At 37.0% G+C, this 19,209-nt stretch overlaps 2 protein-coding genes across 2 annotated transcripts in view; one reads left to right on the forward strand and one right to left on the reverse strand.

The window, feature by feature from the left end:
* LOC134854479 (uncharacterized) overlaps window positions 1-19,209 on the forward strand; it is a 158,702-nt gene that overhangs the window by 122,442 nt on the left and 17,051 nt on the right. The window lies entirely within an intron of this gene.
* On the reverse strand, window positions 5,586-10,229 carry LOC134854707 (uncharacterized). The gene is made up of 5 exons (XM_063871063.1): window positions 10,182-10,229; window positions 9,872-10,024; window positions 9,099-9,258; window positions 7,987-8,097; window positions 5,586-5,677 (listed from the first exon to the last, which is right to left on the reverse strand). The coding sequence occupies exons 1-5, from the start codon at window positions 10,227-10,229 to the stop codon at window positions 5,586-5,588; spliced, it is 564 nt and encodes a 187-aa protein (XP_063727133.1).

Below are 19,209 nucleotides of genomic sequence, written 5' to 3' on the forward strand. Positions count from 1 at the left end.
AAGTTAGATACCAAGATTATCAAAGAGAAGCTTGAAGAAGTCTTCAACAAGCTAGATTCCGCTGCAAAAATCAATATTGCTCTTGGATTTGTTCTCCGTAATGTCGAAACGGGAGAATATCGGTATTATTATGCACACGAAAACAATTTTTTGTTCGAAAAATCGCATTTACTGTGTACTAAAGCGGATTTGATTACAATCCAAGGAAAAGTTGAAAAGTTTGATATCGTGGAGCAATGCACCCAAGAACGTCAGAACACAAAGTGGAGGTTCAAGTTGATCACAAATGTTACTTTTTTTGCCGCACTACTGAAAAACATCCCAATGGGATGTCCAGACTCTGTGTTGCCTGAACCTTTACTGAAAAACCATTCAGTAAACTGTCTTTTATCGGATAAAGATAAACAACCATACAAAGATCATCTTTGTCTTTTCCGTGCATTAACAATGTATTTGCATGGTCAGAGTAACCTCGATGCTCATACATCTGAGCTGTTTACAGAGTTCATATCAAAATCTGGATACAATCCGAAGAAATTTCGTGGAGTGTCAATCGATGATTTACCTCTTGTAGAGGGAATAGTTGAACGAAACATATTCATTCACGATTTTGATATTCAAGAAGGAGAATATGTTGGAGAATTAGCCAGGCGAAGTATTGGAAAATTTGAAAAAACGGTGAAATTGCTAAGATTCAACGACCATATTATTCACACGAATGATATTGATTCCTTCTTCAAGTGTTTTCGATGTCCTAGCTGTGACTGTTTCTTCAACAGATCAGACAACTTGAACCGACATCTTCCAACTTGTAAAGATCGAGTGCGACATTTTTATCCCAAAAATGCGTACACACTACGGGAAACAATATTCGAGAAATTGGATGGCTTCAACATTCCCTACAATGAAGATCAGAAATTGTTTAGCAATGTTGCAGTTTTTGATTTCGAATCGATTTGTGTTCCCACAGAAGAATTGAAAGCAACTGAAACAACTACTTCGATTGGAAAACATGTCCCTATTTCCGTATCAATATCTTCAAATCTGCAAGATGCTCCAATTTTCTTGTGTGAAAAAGATCCAGAACTTCTAATAATTGCTTTTGTTTCCAGCTTGGAACTTCTGGCTGAAAAAAGTAAACTACAAATGAGAACCAAGTTTCAAGAAATCGAAAACACTGTCAATGATAGAGTCAAAAAGATCTTTGATAAGCTGAATGCTAGAACTTTAACTAAAAGACTAGAAGTCTTCGATTATGAAGATGAATGTGTTGAGGATGGCGACGAAGATGACATGTCAACACAATTCTTGAGATTTCAAAAAAATCAGTTGATCGACTTGAAACAGCATTTAGAGCGTTATGTTAATACCTTACCGGTGTTCGGTTTCAATAGCGGCAGATACGATCTGAACCTTATCAAATCTTATTTGATTCCAGACCTTATATGTGATAAAGAAATCGAACCAACAGTCATTAAAAAAGCAAATGACTTCATATCATTCAAATTTGGAGGTGTTCAGTTTTTGGACATAATGAAATTTCTTGGAGGGGCAACAACATTGGATTCGTTTCTGAAAGCCTATAAAGCAAGTGAGACCAAAGTTTTTTTCCCTTACGAATGGTTTGGCAGTCCAGACAAGCTTGACTGTAAGGAGTTGCCTCCATATGAAATCTTTTTTAGCAAACTGAGAAACCACAACCCTCTAGAGAAAGATTTCAACGATTACCAAAAATTGGTTAATGGAGGACTTGATCAACAAAGTGCGCTGAAAAAGTTGCGTATTCAATCAATTCCACCAACAGGTTTTGCAAATTACTCGTTTTTGAGAAACATCTGGGAACAACAAAGCATGATTACTTTCAAAGACATCTTACGATGGTACAACAACAAAGATGTTGTTCCCACTCTTGAAGCTATGCAAAAAATGAGAGAGTTTTACCATGATAAGGGAATTGACATGCTAAAACTGGGATGCACGCTTCCAAATCTTGCAAATATCTGCTTACACAAGTCGACAAATCACAAATTTTACCCGTTCTTTGAAGGAGATAAAGATTTATGAGAGAAAATTAGAGAAGACATGACTGGTGGTCCATCAATAGTTTTTACGCGAAAAGCTGTTGTCGATCAAACTTATATTCGTAACTCGTCAAATATTTGTTGGAATTAACGCTAGCCAATTATATCCATTCTCAATGTGTCAAGAGATGCCAACCGGACTTTACACAAGATGGGAGTATGACTCTGAAACTGATCGTTTTAAAGCTAGAAATAACAGAACAAGAAATTTCGAGAACATGGTTATGTCCTTTTATCAAGAATTGAGACCAGAGTGTAAAATTCAGAGTTTTTACACAACCGGAAAGCAGAAAAAAATTGACTGTTTTCATGCTGATGGTTACTGTGATTTAAAGCTATGGGTTGCTACTATCATTTCTGTTCATGTCAAGAAACCCGTCCATCGTTGTCAGAACAAGATATTGAAAGGGGAAATAAGAAGCGAGAAATGGATGAGTTGAGACGAGAGTACATAAAAGAAAGAGGTTACAAAATTCAGGAAATGTGGGAGTGTGAGTGGTGGAAGCATTTCAAAACAGATTCGTCAATCAAGAATCATATCAAGACAAATTTTCCTTATAAAAGACCTCTGTCTACTGATTCTTTCCTTGAAAAAATAAAGAACAGATCTCTTTTTGGTTATGTGCAATGCGATTTAATAGTTCCTGACGAGTTGAAGCCTACATTTTCAAATTTTCCTCCAATATTCAAAAATATTGACGTCTCCCGAAATGATATTGGAGAATACATGAAAAACTATTCTGAAGAAAACGATTTGCTGAAAAACCCACAACGAATGTTGATTTCCAGTTTTAAATTAGAAAATGGTACAATCATCACACCTCTTCTTAACTTCTATCTAAGTCTTGGACTTCAATGTACAAAAATTTATCGATTTGTTGAGTACACACCTAGGAAATGTTTCAACAAATTTGTTCAATCTGTTGTTGATGCTCGACGAGAAGGAGACGAGAATCCACATTCTGGAGTTGTTGTTGAGACGATGAAGCTTCTCGGTAACAGTTCGTACGGTTATCAAATTATGGACAGATCCAGACACACGATAACCAAATATCTCGGCGATGAGAAGACACACAAAGCAATAAATGAGAAGTTTTTCAAGCGATTGAATATTGTGAAAAAGGACTTATATGAAGTAGAACTATTGAAGTCAACAATTGAACATAGAGAACCAATTATTGTAGGTTTTTTCATTCTTCAATACGCCAAACTTAGAATGTTGGAGTTATACTACAACTTCTTCCACAAGTATTGCGATGAGAATAAATTCGAGGAGTTGGAGATGGATACGAACTCTTTGTATCTAGCATTAGCAGAAGATAACCTGGACGATTGTATATTACCAGAGAAGAAAGCTCAGTGGACACTTATTCGTCGAAATGATTGTAGAGATGACTTTATAGCTGATGCAGATAAGAATTTTTTTCCACGTACATGCTGCGCTGTTCACAAAAAGCATGACAAACGAGAACCTGGATTATTCAAAGAAGAATTTCGCTGTACTGAAATGTTGTGCCTGTGCAGCAAGACGTATTGCTGCTATGATAGTAACAGCGACAAATTCAAATTTAGCAGCAAAAGGCTCAACAAAAGAACGCTAGAAGACACTGGGGATGGACCAATGTCTAAATACAGACGAGTTCTTGACGAAGCTGTAAAATTGAAGTCGACCAATCGCGGATTCAAAACCTCCAACCATTTAGTTGGAACATATGAACAAACTAAAAAAGGACTCAGTTTGTTTTACCCGAAAAGGGAGGTACTTAATGATGGAATACTTACTAAGCCCTTGAATTTGTAAGTTTATTCTATAAACTGTAGTAAAATTTCATACCATACAATGATTTATATGTTATTCAACTTTTCAACTGTAATATAACAATTTACAGTAATTTAATTTTTTTTTCTGAAAAACTTTATTTCTTCTTTGAAGCTTCAGTTAGGTTTCAGCATAGTTTCAGACACTTTCAATTTAAACTCTAATGGTTTAAAACAAAATAAAAATCATATCTTAATACAATGAAAAAATCTAAAACTTATCGCATTGGTGTAGAGAATCTTTAAAAATGGTAAGATCGGGCGCTAAAAATTTTTCTGAAACTTACCATCTGAAACGTACCATCTTAATACATGGGAAACCTATTCCCTACCTTAATACATTGTAGACTCTATACCCAATCTTAATACATAGCTGGCTGACCGGATACTCTATAGCCTATGTTAATACATGGGGGTCAGCCACCTCCCCCCCCCCCCCTGATCACCTCACACATATACTACTCAATCGCGTTTTTCGTTCGAAGTGGATCTAAGAATCAACATTTTTAAACAGTTTTTTTTTCGATGAGAAATTTTTTAAGCTTTTAATATCGTTCAAATCACGACTGAGAGGACTCAAATATTATATACAATTCAACTCTCTCTAATGATTATTTGTGAACGCTGATTTTGCGTGGAAGAAAAAGAAAAAAAAGAAAAGAAAACTAAAACACACCCAAATACAAAGTTTCTCCCATTTTACAATGATCGGAACTTGAATGGTTACCGTACAGACTTGATCTCTAGTTCAATTGTTCTGCATTTCTTAACTTTTTCCTGGTTATTTTTTAAATTTTTTTTCGAGGGTTTTGCTGGCAATAAATATTGATTGATGTAAATTATTGCGTTCTGCAAATTGTAGTTTTTCAGATTCTTTATTTTTTCTGTCTTTCAATCAGCTGTTCTTTTTTTCAAATTATCGCCTTGCCGGAAAATTTTAAGGGTAATTTTTTTTTCGTTCAGACATGGCGGAAAAGTGTTTTCTCTGTCAAACGCAGTCTTACTGACTTTTCTCAGTCGATGTTTTTGACGGTCAAAAACATTGCCAGATCAAAACGCATCTGCTCTTTTGATCACAGAGGTCACAAAAGTACATTTGCTTGGTATAATGCTTCTTCATTCAAGCACTGTCGCGAGACAGAGTAATTATATCGGAAATGGATTGAAACTGCCAAATTATAACCGTCTGAGCCAGTTGGCGCCAATATATACTAATTTTAAGGGGGAGCGCGCGCCGAAAAAACGCAAATGGCCAGAAACGGTTTTTTACCCGTTTTTTAAAAAAATTTGCAGCAAAAACTTTGGAGCAAAAATTTTGGTGAAAATAAGGTCTTTATAGTGTTTTGGGAGTGCTCGGAGAATCAGTTCAGTCCTCGAGAAAATCCCAGATCCGCACCTGGTCTGAGTCGTAGTTCAATTGGCCGAAGCATAAATTGCAAACCTGTAGATCTGGAAACTAGCAAATGTATAAGACAATCTTTAACTCAACTTTGTAAATCTAAACTTTGAACTTTGAACTTAAACAAAAAACTAAATAAATAATTTTATTTATCATAGCAAGAAGGGTAGATTAACTACAATAAATTTTACAGGGAGAAACTCAAACAGCATGCAAGGAGCAGTTCAAAATTTAGCCGCCATCTTTCGTTTATCCTCTGTTCGTCCGAACGATCCGACTTCATTTGTTCAGTCGCTGTTGTCCCCTTCGTGGATCCAATCTTCGTCTTGATACTCGACTTCATCATCCAGACCATCAATTGAGGGTGCCGACAACATTCCTTCACACAACATTCTCATTTACCACTGTCCCTGTGTCATTTTAAAACTCCAATTTCTTAATTTTAGTTTCTGAGATTTTCTTATCTGTGAACCAAATTAATAAAATTTGCCATGACTATTTATACAGATTTTTTTTTTAAAAATTGCCTTTTGATATTAGAAAAAAGTGCTCCAACCGCAGTTATTTCTGGTATGAAATAATATAGAGCAAAGAATTCAAAATTGAACTTCGTTGTGTTCTTGAATGTTCGTGGTTTTTGGCTATTTTGAGCTATTTTTTTAAGTATCTGAATGCCGGTCTGGTGTTTCTCACAAGAAATATAAGCTAACGCGAGTCGCATTTATTTTATTTCTATAACTGATCCGTATCGTGAAAGCTATAATCTAAGACAACAGTTCACTTTGAAGCCCTGTTTCCAAATTCTGATTTTGCTCCACACCAATGAACACTCCGTTATAAAGATTCCAAAAGCTGATTAGAGCAACAACGGTGAAGAAAGTAAGACTTTAAAGTAAGACTCAAAAAGTGAAGAGTTTAAATGAACAAAAAATCATAATAAACCAAAAAATATTTTAAGAAAATTAAAACAAGTTCTGGGTTTTTTGAAAAGATGAACATTTTTTAGATCAAATTTGAAGTAAAATCAAATGAACCGATTTAGTCGATCCACATTCTTCTTCGTCTGCACTTGCTTAACTGTTTCGCACTTGATTTACCTATCCCATGTTGTGAAAAAAGATTGGTTAATTTGATTTGAATTGCTGATTTAATTTGAATTGGTTCTACAAATTGATTTGCATTGGATCACTCTGAGTTGTTCACTCTAGAAATGGTCCTAGTTTGGCTAAGTGAAAAAAAAGTGCGCATTTTATTTCCAATTTAAGGAACCCGCTTTTAAGTGCACAATCAATTCACACAAATGCGGAATCCTTTCATAAGAGTAATGGGGAATCCCAAATCCCTTTCAATATTACCTTGTTGCGAATTCCACGGCACAACTAACGTGCCGCAAAACTTTTGTGACAATGAATTGCTTGACGATTCTGTGAAAAAATTTTTGGTAAATGGGTTCAATGAACAACTTTGAAAATGTTTAAAAACGAATTTCTGGGTTAACGAGACTTGCACATACCAAAACGTGAACGTGGCAAAACTAAGATTGCAATAGATTATCGCCAGTGAAATCTACAGTTCAGCAACTTAGTTTCTTAATGACCTAAATAATAGATTGTTCTGACTATCAAATCGATTATAGTCGATTGCAATTTATACTTATTTTTAATCGATTCGACGGTCATCAAAATTCATTTTCAAGTGCTTATTTTGGTACCTCCATGCAGATTGTATACAGATTTAATCTTGTTTATACTGATGATTTTACTACGTAATTTTGTACGCAATATCTTGTTTATATTGATGATTTTCATGATTTGCGTCGTTTAGTTTGAATTCAACTTTTGTTTTGAGTTTTTAAGAAGCATGCTTCTAAGAGTAACAAAAAATAAACTTTTCAGACAATTTAATTGATTTTTTTGGATCCTTAGAAAATGCATTACAATCGATTAAAATCAATTTTATACAGATTCTGTACATATTCTGTACAGATGAGTTTATACCGCAAAAAATCCATTTTCTAGACTATATAATCAATTTTCTGACCTGTATAAAATCCCTATTTTTGTGTCTAATTCGGTTACATACAATCGAGTTTTTACTAGTCGAAAATCTGTATAAAAATCGATTATAATCTATTGCAATCCGTTTTTTCGCCAATGCAGGCTACTTAAGAATCTCACCTTTTTTGCTCTCATTAATTTTAAGATGGTTTCTTCATACTTGGAGGTTTCTGCCAGTTGAACAACTTTGCAGATTTTTTGTATTTTTGAGATCTTTTCAATACCGTATATTATCCATGTTCAGGTCGTCCTATTTTTCATACCATAATAATTTTCATGTTATATCAAAAATGGTATCAAAGTTCTCTTCTTAAAAAACTTGAAGGATAAGATTGTTTAGTTGATCCCAAAAATTGCAGTTAATAAACTATTGAAAACTTTTTTAATGAGAAATTATAACTTACTTTAGTTAGATACTCTTCATTTTCATTAATTTTTTTGTTATGAAAAAAAAATTGTTCTAAAAAATGTTCACCAATTATACGTGGAGCTGAAGCCTGAGGTGTAAAAATGGCAACACTTGTACGGATGATGGGCACTGGTTTTAGATAGGGAAGGCAGAGGAAAATGGAATTTAGTGAAGCCTTGAAGGGGTATTGGAGTGTTTGAGAGGGTAGTGATATAGTTTTACCCTGGGCGCCGATGACCTGCACAAAGTCTGTGAGAGTGATTGCCCCGGCACATCCTTTGCCCAGTTTCTCAATCATGTCCACAACTTCATCTCTGGACACCATTCCAAATTCTGTCAAACCAATAATAATTTAAGATACAGTTTTAAAACCTGTTGGGGTACCGACGTCATGGTCTCAAGGTTAAAAGAAATACAGAAGGAAGATTAATAACTGAATTAAGATCTTGTTTCTGAACTTGAATTAACGTCCTTGAGTTCTTTGTTCTATGGACTCAGGCACAATGTCTAGACAAGTATTTTATTTAGTTGAACCAAGTCAAAAAGAACTATACATCAAAAAGAACTATACAGTTTTTAAATACTCAGTCAATGGCTTTTCTATACAACTTTTCCCGACCAGTGATTTACTTCAAATCAAATTTACATTACGACTCACTCGGGGGCGGAATAACGATTCTTTAAAGCGTCCGGAAGTAAAATCCCAATAAAGACCCTGCTTAGAGCAAATGTCATTTTTGGGCAATTTTTGGAAAGAACTGGCTAAAAGTTGTGTTTTTTGGAGCAAGTTCCACCTCAAAAGGAGCATATATTGGCGCCAAAGGCACATTTAGAATGTTTATAGGATCGAAACCGAGTGTCGTTAAATATGGCCAAAGCAGGACCCCTCTAATCCCATCCTTGGACTTACGTAAACGTACAATGTCCAATTGTTTTGAAATAAACGAGTTCCAAATAGAATTGGTCCCCACTATAAGCCTTGTAAACTAATGGTTCACACACAAAATCTCTTTTTGTTGGTAGTTGGAAAACTATAATGAACCTTGTCAAATTTTCCGGGGAAATAACCGAAACTTTGACGCCATTTTAAAACAACTCTGAACATATCTTAACTTGGCGAAACTTGGAGAAGGTTGACTTGAATTATGTCTGATGGTATGTCTAAATCGATAGATCGAGGGTTCGAGGCCCGCAGTGATCCGTGCTCGTTGCTTGCGGTTGTGGATGACACAAAATTACCAGCAGAGAACTAACTGACCATGTTTTTCTTATCGCTTTTGGTTGATTGATTTTAATTAATTTAGAGTTATAATCAATAAAATCAGTCCACTAACTCTTCAAGCTCTCCCACATTTGGTCGCAAGAGATGACCCCGTCCCTGTCGCTGTCTATAGTCTCAAACGTCCTCTTCAACTCTTCTTCACTCAATGGACCATCCACACACTTCAAAATCTCCTCCAGCAACCGCACAAAGTCTACATTGCCATTGTTCTGCTAAGAAAAATCAACAGTGAAACAAAAAAGTTTTTTCTTAGAAGTATATGGTCACATTTTGAAATTCGTATAGAATAATAGTCCCATTACAAACCTCATATAGAAGTATGATCTCAAAGAACTTCAAGAAGATTTCGAGTGGATAGATAGACAAATTTTATAAATGAGCTTTTTGAGTAGGAATCATTAAGTTCTTCATAGTGGACGTTTTTTCTAATCAACACAATCTACGTTTTTAGTTTTTTATTAAAAGTTTTTTTTGATATCATGTCGTTCACAGTAAATCATTTGCTCACCATCAATTGAAGAGGCTTGAAAATTTAGAGCTCATATATTATAATCAGTTAGTATAATAATAGGCCATGGTCCCTTCCTAATTTTTCAGATTGGGTTATGAGCATTATTGCGAAGTATTTGACCGTAAACAGGTTTTGAGCTCCAACTATTTCAAGAAAAGTTCCAGATAACTTTTTCTCTCCTGATTGATAGCCTCCACATTTTAGCACGGTTCTAAAATATTATTGAAAAATATCATAATTTACTATATTAACTTTTGGCTCCGAAACTGTCTTAGTCTTCAATTTTTTTTAAACACTATTACTTTGTAACTTACCTGATAACTGATATGCAGAACCTTTGCCTTATCTTCTGAACAGCCAGGCTGTGATGAAACTAAATGAGCCGGATTTTCGTTGGTATTTTCTTCGCTGGCCAATGACAGTATCTTCTTCGCAAAGTCAAGTGAGATGTTTTGCTGGCCGTTGTCCTGAAAGTAGTGACCAATTTTTCAATATCGTCTTCTGCTCTTGAGGTTTGAGATTATTTGAACTATGCAACAACAAATATTTTCGAATAGCAAAATCACGGGAAAGCAAACCCGTTGTCTTGGAATACGAATCTGCGAGATTATTTTAAGAAAATACAGTAAACTTGCAGTTTTCCTGCAAGATTTTTGCAAGATTTGCTTTCATCTCGTAAAAAATAAGCAGCTCTTTTCAAATCTTTCTGCTGTTTTGATACTTTTAGTGTTTTATTAAATCTCTGCATATGTTTTATGATTATTTCTCCTACTGAATCTTTATTTCTGTAGATGAATCTTAAACGCTATCAACTAATGAAGCAATAATTAGACAATTTTTTCTTTTTTCTTACTTTAAAAGCTTCCTTAAGATCGACTGCAGTCACTGATCCCTCCCCCTTCACCTTTTTCCAATCAAGTTCATCCGGTCTTCTCCCCTCGAAGTCCTCTTTGAGCCAATCTGGCATCACATCCCACACCTGCCCCGGATTGGTCCAAATTTCCACCCAGTCTGAAGTATAGCAATGCGTGTATTGATATTTTTTTTACATTTGAGTTCAGAGAGTCGATATCTTAAATAGGGCATAAGAAAAGCTGTGAAAAAGTTAGTAGTCGTCAAAATTGGTCTGAATTAGAGACACCACCTCAAGCTATAGCAATGAAAATGTTCAGGAAAAGATGCAAAGACAGGACAAAATTTTTTCGAAAAGAGGAGCAAAAGATGAAATAATTGAAGAAGAAAAATGATTCTCATGATGAGGCCACCCCTAGTTGCGAAGTTCTTTCCATTCTCAACCGAGCAGCTCTGCTTCACTTTTTATTCAAACATTTGTACAAAAACGGTTGATAACCAAAAAGGTCAAGTCTAGCAAAAAAAAACACTTCTTTTTAGAGTTTTTTGTGCTCGTGGTGGTTTGCTTTTCTAATTCAGAGCAATTTCGACCAAAAATATTCCACGATATTTTTTATGCTCTAATGAAGATAGTGACTCTCTGAACTCAAATGTAGAAAAACTATTTTATATTTCATTTGCAATTAGTTTTACTAGCATCAGTTTTAAAAAAGCCATTCAACCCATTTTCTGAACTAATTTAAGCACGCGTTTGAGATTTTAGCTATTGATGAATCTTAAACGCTATCAACTAATGAAGCAATAATTAGACAATTTTTTCTTTTTTCTTACTTCAAAAGCTTCCTTAAGATCGACTGCAGTCACTGATCCCTCCCCCTTCACCTTATTCCACCTTATTCCTAGTTTCAGCTATTGCGAAGTTTTTAGGCATGTAGATCTAACCTACTGTGATATTCCCTAACTGTAGCGAGCTTGTTGGAATAAAAGATAAGAATAATACTGTTATTTAGCTTTCTTAGCTGATGTTATCGAAGTTTCCGTAGCTGAGATTAGTTACTGTTAAGCATAATGACGTTTGACACACTGGCTAATTTACCGTAAGATTATAGCACCACCGAATGGCCTTGACCACACTTTCATAATAATAGCTTAATGATGTAGAATTAACACATATGATTATTGCAGTTGCAGTAGCTTACAAACTGTCCTCAAGGTTACCTACTGCTAACGCAGTACCACATTCCCCCAAGGACCAAGAAAATTTTATCAACTAAATATAAAATTTTATAATAAGATAACAATAACACGAGTTTTTTACTCCGTTTTGTGATCCCATCGGTGATAAAAGTTTTTAATGAATAGTTTTCCATTCTTCTATTTTTCATTTCTTAATTTCCAGAGGCACTTTCCACTGATTCTTCCATGGATGTGTCGTGTCTAACGCATCATACCCAAATTTTCTCGGAATAGGTGACGTTCAAGAAGCTTCAATCGAGTTTCCATCGGTTTGATCTTATCCGTCTTCACATTAGCCAAACTAAATCTGTATTGCTCCAAGGCCATTTCGTTCAGGTCTGCAACCTCCTCGCCCGTACTAATATACTTCACCGAATGTTTCACTGAACTGCCCAATCTTTCACGCCCTTGGTTTTTCGTAGCTCGCTTACTTCGCCTCACACTCGTTCCAGTTTGTTCATCTACAACCGAATCATCCGAGATCTCGGACGGAGAACAATGCTCGCCTGTTGTCTCTGTTTGATTCTTAGCTCTAGATTTTGCGTTTTTACTCCGCTGTCCTTTGCAAACCTCTTGTCAAGACTTGGTCTGCGAGACTTTGCCATTCCTCTGGGGCCATGTCCTGATTTTGAAAGGCATTTAGAATTGAACTAGGGGAAGTGTCTCTAGTAATACGTTTCTTCGATGGTTTAGCTTGAGTATTAGCCCAACCCTCCGAACTGCTTGGCTGATCTGATGGAATAATCGTTTCCAATTATTCTGACGTTCGGACCTCTTCTGCTGTTTCTGCAGCTTTCATCTTGTCCTATTTGCCTTTCGACATGATCGTTACCTCATTTTGACCTTTTGTTTCCCCTACCGATTTGAGTGCCACTTGATCTTGCGTTTTCGATCCCATTTTTGTTGGACCACCGAGATTTTGCTTCGCTCGCTTCACTGCCAAATTAAGGTCTCCACCGGTTGGTGTCTCCCGAGGAGTGACTACAGTCTCGCTATCCTGAAAAAGGTCCTTTATCTGTTTACTCGATATGTTTTGGTCTTCTTCCTCAGACTCCGTATCGTCGTTTTGCTCCGCATCTTTCTTTTGGTGCTTGCTCTTTGGTTCTTCCAGTAGACTTTTTGCTTTTTCCTTCTGACAAAATCCTTCCTGAGGTGTATTCTTTGGAGGACTCGCCACCTTCGCCAAATCACTTTTACGATAGACTGCTCCTGCAGCTGTTGTTACAGTTTTCGGCGACTCAGTTGCTACTTTTCCTTTGAAGGGTTTAGTCAAAGCCGCCCCACTTTTGCGCGTCTCATCCCTGCGAATGAGATTATGACTATATCACTCCGACCCCTTCGGTTTATCCTCGACAAACCCCTTCTCTCATGAATATAGGAGTTCTTTACCTAATTCGGGGTCGATAGTGCTAGTGGCATCCACTAGTTGTTGTAGATTGTGTCCGTCGTATCTACGTCATTCTGCGTTCCAGTTGGCGTTCGCTTCTAACAGTGTGCGGAGAGTTCTTGCTCGATTCTTCTCCTGAGCTGACATATTCTCTTTTTTGAAAAGAGGGCTGACATCCCGACTCTTTTGACTCTTCTTTACGATTTTGAGTGTATCCCGAGATTGATCAATCCTGTTCTTTAACTGACTAGCGGTTAGTGCCGATCTCTCCAGGTGCTGTTTATCTAAATGATCAGAAAAGTCTACGAATTTATCTCGCATAATCTTAAACTCCGTTTTTGGTAATCTACCAAAATGTGCTTCAAACGGTGATTTCTGAATGGTTTTCTGTTTAATCCACCGCATGTCCCGAATTATTGTGCTAAGACATAATTTAATCGATTTTACATTCTCTTCAAGTAGCATCACCCCAAACGGCTTTTTATAGTTTGTATTGTTCTTTCAACTAAAACACAACCACGATGGTCTCCCACCGGACAAAACTTTTGTTCGATGTTGTTTTCAAGGCAGAAATTTTTCATCGCTTTTCCTTTGAACCCCGAGAACTGGTCAGTTTTTATCGATTCTGGGATTCCGTGCGTATCTATGTACGATCGTAAAAATTTAATAGTAGATTTTCCCCCCGTTGATTTTGTTACTTTAACCGAAGGAAATTTTGAGTAACGATCAATCGCTGTTAACAAGTAAGTTTTCTTCCCCTTACAATCTTCTAAGGGTCCCTCGTAATCTAACTGAACCTCCTGCCCGGGCTGCGACAACAGCGGCAGTGGTTGCGAAGAGTTTTTTGGTGAAATAAATGTTGCATTCTTGCCATAACGTGTACATTCTCTACACTCCTCCGCAAGATTTACAATATCCTTCTGCATGTGGGGCCACCACAAATAATTCGACACATCCAGCATAGCCTCTTGCCCCGGATGGCCTCGATGAATTCGCTTCATGACTGCTGGTCGAAGTTGTATCGGAACTGCTAGCCGATTGTCTACTAGAGTGCAGTCGTCTACTACCGAAAGTTGATTCCACAATGGGTTCGTTTACGGGCCCATGAGTTCAATTCCTGCCCGGTCCTTCCGCTCTATCACCCGACGTAAGCGATCCATGCACACATCTTCAGAGATGAGTTCGGCCAATAGCGTTTTGTCAAATAATTTAGACAGGCTAAAGTTCCCAACGTTGCTCATATCTGCTAGTGAGTCGTCTAGCTTTGTTTGACGTTTGTTGACCCTTCGTGTTGATTGAATCGCACTTACGTCTTCACTGTTATCGTCGTCCTCCGCGGTTAGGTCTGATTCGATGATGGATTTAGCAGGGGAAATTGAACGAGTACCTGATCTCGGACTACCTGTAATCATCTGAGTTGCCACCTCTAGCTCTTTAATATTTCCCGTGAACTCCTTATCCTGACCAACTAAATCCCATATGGATATCAAGTTTTTCGTCTCCACTGCGTCCTGGTCCCACAGTACTGCTCGTGCTGCAAAGTTATCCTCGTCCAAACTGTCTGACCCCGATCTGTCCAGCGTTCCTCTCCTTATCCGGCATGTTCGATGGAAAGTATTTTCCGTTATTTTTTCCTCCGTCAATTTTTCTCTCTCCTCCTGTGTCCTACAGTCTCCGATCCGCATCATCTTCTTTTTTCGGTTTTTTGCTCTCCATCGCTGTTGAAATCTTGTCTTTATTCTGAATTAAATTGACCGCCTGAACTGCTCTCGTGCAATTGAGAAAAGTGTTTTGATTCAACGCTTGATTAACAGGCAAAAAATTTGAATCGGAGTCGTTTTCGTTCCAGTCGAGCTTTGTTCGGTTTTTGACCGTTTCGTTGCTATGGCAACCATGCCTGGAATTCAACAACTTGTCTTCTCGTTTCTGTTTTTGAGAATGTTCTAGAAGTTTTTCATTCTGAATAACTGAATCAGTAGCATTCAGCCGATTGTGCAAACAGTCGAGTGCCCTATGAAAACACTCAATTGAAGTATCAACAAATTTTTCATCTAATTTTGTTTCTGGCCAAGGCTTTCCTGTTGGTTCTCCAGAAAGATAATCAACGATCCCCATATCCTTTCCAGGAAAATGCACAATTTTAAATTGGTATGGCAATGATCTATCCACCCATCTCGTTAACCGCGATTGATAGGTCTGATTGGAACGATTGCTTTCTAAGGCAGATGTTAATGCCTTGTGATCTGTAACTATTACAAATTCTTTTCCTAATAAGTAATGTTTGAAACGATCAACTGCCCAAACTACCGCTAATAATTCAAGCTCATTAGTAGAATACTTTTTCGCCTGATTATTCAGGTAGCGCGATGCAAATTAAATCGGGACCCAGTCGTTGTTTTCTGTTTGTTGTTCTAACGATGCCCCTAATCCACTATGACTTGCATCACATTTGACCCGAGTTTCTTTGGCCGGGTCATAGTAATTCAATTTAGCGATGTTTGCATTTGCTTTTTTGATATCTTCGAATATTTATGTGTATTCAGTACCCCATACAAATTTCTTTACTGGGATTTTAATATTTTTCAATTTTTCCTTCTCATTCTCCTCACGAAGTAATGGTCTAAGCTTATCTGTCAAATTAGCTGCATTTGGTATAAATTTCGAAAGATGATTAATACTACCTAGAAAGGATCTAAGTTGTTTAAGCGACCGAGGATGCTCTAACTTGAGTATGGCTTCCGTTTTTGTAATCTTCGGAGTAATTCCACTCTCTGAAAGTTTATGCCCAACCCAGTTTACTTCTGTTTCAAAGAATTCACATTTCGATAGTTTCAGAGATAAGTTTTCCTTATCTAACTTCGTTAAGACGTCGGTTTTGAGTTTCTCATGTTTTGACTCCGAACCCTTTGAAACTATCAGTATATCATCCAAAAAAACAAAACGTGTTCCTGGCGTTGTTCAATGTTCGATCCATTGCTTTTTGAAATTCCGCTGGCATATTGGCCAACCCATAAAATCCAGTCAAAAAGCGATATTTACCCGTTGCTTTTTCCCCTACAATATTGAAATTACACTGCCTAGCAGTCTGCGTTGTCAGCTTCAACTGACTGTACGAATTTTTCAAATCCAGCTCAGTGAAGAACAAGGTACCTGCTGCTCGTGCAGTCACTATCTAACTGACTCCATCTAATAGTTACTCCACATTCGGCATTTGGTACTTGTTTTTGTACAATTTTCGATTGATAGGTTTGGCATCTAATGCCAACTTGATAGAATCATCTTTCTTCACCGTTATAACAATAGGAGCAATAAAACAATCACTGGTACATTTATTTAACCTCTGAATGTGGCCTTCCAGCAGTAATTTTTCAATCTCCTTTTCAACTTTTCCTTGTACATGGATCGGGCAGAGAGGTTACTTGAACGTTGTGCTTACCACATGATGTATTGATCATCCTTTCCTGTGGAACAGTTCTTTGAAGTCTCCGTGGAACTTTTCTTTCCATACCTCCGACTGTTCACACAGCAATATATCAAATCGGGACTTTGTTTTTGGAGCAGGTCTCTGCGTAGAGGTGATATCGACTCTATTTTGCAAATCTAGACCTATTATGCAACGTGTCTTCCGTTCAATTATTAAAAACGTAGCATCAGGGAATTCCCAACCAGCTGACCGTATTTTCGCTTTCAGCGCACCCAATATTGCCATTGTTCTCTAATTATAGTCAACAAATTGTGCTGGCAAATTTAATTGTTCTGCAGGTGTAAACTGTATTTTTTCGGACGAATCCAGTATTTGTTTTGCCACTGACCAATTCAGAAATGAAATCGGGCTCCCTGTATCCACTGTCATATTTATGATTTGATTATCATTTCGAATTAGAGCCTTTAACGATTTCATCTTTTCTGATGTTGAATCTCGTCGAACGTCAATTTTTTTCGTTTCAAGTTTATTATTTCCAGTTTCACTTACTCTGTTTACCTTCACTTTCTCTTTGATGTATCGATTTATCATTTCTCTCTGACTATTGTTTTGTTCAATTGACATAACCTCAAATTCCTAGCACGAATCGAATGTTTGTATCAAGTTACATTCCTCCTCCGAACTCTCTGTGTTCTCGGTTATTTCATTGACTTGCTGTGATCGATAAATCCGTGCAAAACGATTGGGTTTTTCACAGTTCTTACATTGTTTTCCCATAGCCGCGCAATTTTTTAAATGTCCATCCACGAATGGTTTGCCACATCTATAATATTTGTTTCTTATCGTCTGTGTTGTATTTGTTCGGTGCCCTACCATCCGGCTGTTTTCGTCTATTTCGATCAGGATAAGGTCTTTTATTATTCTGATTCCTGTTACCCACCGCCATGATCGATTCCTGTTTGATTTTAATCTGTGAACTCGAATGCGTTACTGCTTGTGTCGATTGTTTACTTTGCTCAAATTTTATAGCATATTTCAATACTTCATCAGGGGGTAACGTTCCAAACGTGAGTGTGTCCTGCAACGCTGGGCTTCTCATTTTTGAGATGAATAGATCTCTGACTACCTCATCTACTAAGGTGTCCAGTGCCGATTTGGCTGCTTGCGCAGTTAATGCGGCATGAAATGCCTCTAATGACTCTCCCGTTTCCTGTGATCTGTTAAATAACTTATGACGCTCATAAATGATACTCTGGCGTTTTTCGAAAGTCTCCTTCGCTAATCGGACTATTTCTTTAAATTCCAATTTCGAAATCTCAACATGGGGATTTTTTTTTTGCACAAATCAATTCTTTCCTTCCGTTCCAAACGCAAGGAATAGCCTGGATACGAGTCGTTTTTGCACTTTGTTGTAGTAAATGTTGTGACCCACTTCAGGCCCTCTTTCTCTTCTTTCTTCATTCTCTGCTGCTACTCGATCCCTTATCAGTCTATCCCGTGCTTCTCGAGCTGCCGTTTCAGCAGCGTTTTCACCTTCTCTAGGCGTTTCCGGACGTGGTTCCGGTTCCTCCAACACCGGTTTTGGATCCTCCAGAATTACTTCTGGGTTAAAATTGTGCTTTACTGTTACAGCCATCAGGAACTGATCAAACCATGCCTTAAAATTCCAAGGCGGGTCGAAGTTCGCTCTGGTCCAGAAAACAGGAATTCCCATGTCAGTTCTGTTATCCTGAGCTAGAAATCCTGCTGACTGCGCCATGTGATATTCCCTAACTGTAGCCAGCTTGTTGGAATAAAAGATAAGATTAACACTGTTAATTTAGCTTTCTTAGCTGATATTATCGAAGTTTCCGTAGCTGAGATTAGTTACTGTTAAGCATACTGACGTATGACACACTATCTAATTCAACTGTAAGATTTTAGCACCACCGAATGGCCTTGACCACACTTACATAATAATAGCATAATGATGTAGAATTAACACATATGATTATTGCAGTTGCAGTAGCTTACAAACTGTCCTCAAGGTTACCTACTGCTAACGCAGTACCACACCTACATTCAAATTTTTCCAAATTTTTTTGTACCTAAACTGTTTGAGCATGTTGTTTCCCTTTGACGCCAATCATAATACTTAGTCTGTGATAGTGGCAGCTGAAAGAGCAAAAAAAAATGAAACATCAAAATTTATGGTTTGTAACTTTTTGCCAAAACTATTCGAGACCAGTTAACGAGCATCCGAAATTCTGAGCGTTTCATCATGATAAGTGCAGTTTCTTTCTGTTTTCTTTTATATCAGACCAGCCTTGATCAAATGCTTACTAGATTTTATTTCTCTTTTATAAGATAAAAAACAAGCAAATTTTTATAAGATAAAAAACAACCAAAATTTCGTAATTTAAAAAAAATACGAAATTTTTATGCTTGGGCTGGTTTTTTTTATTGAGTTCAATTTTGAATTTTTAACGGATTTTTTTTCTACAGAATTTAAAGTTTTAATGAGCGGTAAATGCTTTCAGCCAATCAGGTTGAAGTATTATAATAACATTTTCAAAATACGAGAAAAATTGGTGTGTTCTCTATAACAGAAAAGACCCCGTGAAGGTTCTAATTTTTAAAAATTTATCCCGCTCAGATTAATTTACATATTGAACTGAGACACGCCAAAAAAATAAATTCAATAGACACAAAAAAATCAAATGATAACGAGTGCGAGCTACAATTTTCAACAAGAGGAGAATGTTTCAAATTTT

The sequence above is a fragment of the Symsagittifera roscoffensis genome, chromosome 9 (assembly GCF_963678635.1).
Source record: "Symsagittifera roscoffensis chromosome 9, txSymRosc1.1, whole genome shotgun sequence".
Taxonomy (NCBI): Eukaryota; Metazoa; Xenacoelomorpha; order Acoela; family Convolutidae; genus Symsagittifera; species Symsagittifera roscoffensis.

Excerpts from the sequence above, each read along its gene's own strand:
- LOC134854707 (XM_063871063.1), bottom strand. The coding sequence starts at position 10,229 with ATGAAAGCAAATCTTGCAAAAATCTTGCAGGAAAACTGCAAGTTTACT. Across the intron at positions 9,259-9,871 it reads TTCTGCATATCAGTTATCAG|CAGAACAATGGCAATGTAGA; the intron begins GTAAGTTACAAA and ends GATTTTTCTTAG. Across the intron at positions 8,098-9,098 it reads AATGTGGGAGAGCTTGAAGA|AATTTGGAATGGTGTCCAGA; the intron begins GTTAGTGGACTG and ends TTGGTTTGACAG.